The sequence below is a fragment of the Cyprinodon variegatus genome, unplaced genomic scaffold (assembly GCF_000732505.1).
Source record: "Cyprinodon variegatus isolate N-32 unplaced genomic scaffold, C_variegatus-1.0 Scaffold788, whole genome shotgun sequence".
NCBI classification, from domain to species: Eukaryota; Metazoa; Chordata; class Actinopteri; order Cyprinodontiformes; family Cyprinodontidae; genus Cyprinodon; species Cyprinodon variegatus.
The window spans coordinates 122,762-124,454 of record NW_015151241.1 but is presented as its reverse complement, the minus strand read 5'-3'; the positions used below and the strand labels follow the sequence as shown (position 1 = coordinate 124,454).

The following is a 1,693-nucleotide window of genomic DNA, read 5'->3' as shown; positions in this document are numbered from 1 at the left end:
AAAAGGTGGCCCCGTCCAGGAAACACACACCCGGGCAGACGAGCTCAGAGCCAAATAGAAATAATAATCCAACTATTTGTCCTTATTTTTGTGGCATTTTTATGCTGAAGTTCTTTACAGGTGGTGTAGGATTTGTAGGTCAGTGGTTCTACGTGTCAATACATCAGGTGATTTCAGAAAGGTACAAGATTCTGTAAAATTACTACCAAAAATTGAATTTGTACTTGCAAATATTTAAATATTTTTAAACATCAGAGTCACTTTAAACATGAGTATTTCAGTACTTTAACTTAAGTAGATTTTTGATTGAGTAACTTTTCTTGTAGTTGAGTAGGATTTGATTATAAGTACCAGTACTTTTACTTGAGTACTACAGTTGTGTACTTCACCCACCACTTGTTGAAAGGGGTCAAAAGTAGGTGGATATGACAAGTCATTCTGTTTTCTGTCATTTTATTGGTCATCAAACAACAAAAAAGTAAAATTGTAACAATTTTCCTATAAAATGTTTAGATTGGGATCATGAGAGCACATTAGAAAAAATATGAAATAGTCCTGGAAGAGTTTATATCTCCTGAAGACAATGCATGGATGTTCTGGGAAAGCATTTATTAGCCCCCTCTAAAATGTACAAACATCAATCCCTCACTAATATTGTGCATTGAGGCTCAGTGTCCTGGGAACAGTATAGAAATACAGTGCTTAATATCATTTTCTTTCAAGCAGAGGAAACCTGAAGTCTGCTACATGTGTTTTTTTTTTCTGTTAACCAGTTTATCTTTTAAAAAACTTTAACATTATATTTTGTTTATTCATCTTTCAAAAACGTAAAATAAACGATAACGTTTATCTTAAAGTAGCTTTTGAACATGTCTCCTCTTTAAGTCTGTGTTTAATAAGTCGTCAGTTTCTAAATTCAGTAGCCTACCATATGTAGCATGTACCATAGTAAGGTACAAATGTTCAAAAAAAAAAAAATAGGAGTTAAGCTTTATTTTAATCACATCCTGAGCTGTTCTTTAAAAAAAAATTTGAAGAAAAAGTAAACATTCTAATTTCCTGTTTTCCTGAACGCACCACTATTGTTTATTTTCAAACAGACTCCATCCAGTGATCTGATTGGTCGGTTCCGACCCGTTCGCGAGTAAATATTCAGCGCGTAAAATCCCCTTTTTCAAAAAAACTATCATTATCGGTAAATCTTTTGATTTGGAAAGTTAATTTCTTACAAGATGTTTTACTACCCAAACGTTCTCCATCGCCATTCTGGATGTTTTTCAACAATTTGGTAAGTTAAACAACTCTGATTGTTAACTTGTAACAAAGAAAGGGAAAATATTGAGCTCACAAGAATAATAGCAGCTTTTGATCTTCGTGCAATTCTTTGCGATCTCTTTGATGATTAATTGTTTATTTTTTTTGGTGTGTTGTTTTGAAATGCTGTCTATGTTTTGGCTATCAGGTTAGCAGCTACCACACGCAACCGTGTTTCTCGCAGGGAGTGGCTGGGTGTCAATGTGAAGCTGACATGGTAAGAATGAAACTTCAAAAAATATATTTTAATAATACAAACTATAAAACAATCCCATGATTACCAGACGGAGCGGCCATATTAGTTTAGACCAAGCTGCTGTTCAGAAAAAATACAATTAATTGAGGCTAACCCTGCTGTATGACTTTAGACATTCTGAAT

General features: G+C 33.8%; 1 protein-coding gene across 1 annotated transcript in view; it reads left to right on the top strand.

Moving 5' to 3' along the window:
- Positions 1-1,173: 1,173 nt before the first annotated feature.
- rec8 (REC8 meiotic recombination protein) overlaps positions 1,174-1,693 on the top strand; it is an 18,965-nt gene continuing 18,445 nt past the window's right edge. The window contains exons 1-2 of the mRNA XM_015396276.1: positions 1,174-1,288; positions 1,463-1,531. Coding sequence (XP_015251762.1) covers positions 1,233-1,288; positions 1,463-1,531 — 125 coding nt within the window. The 5' untranslated portion in view covers positions 1,174-1,232. The remainder of the gene's footprint in view (positions 1,289-1,462; positions 1,532-1,693) is intronic.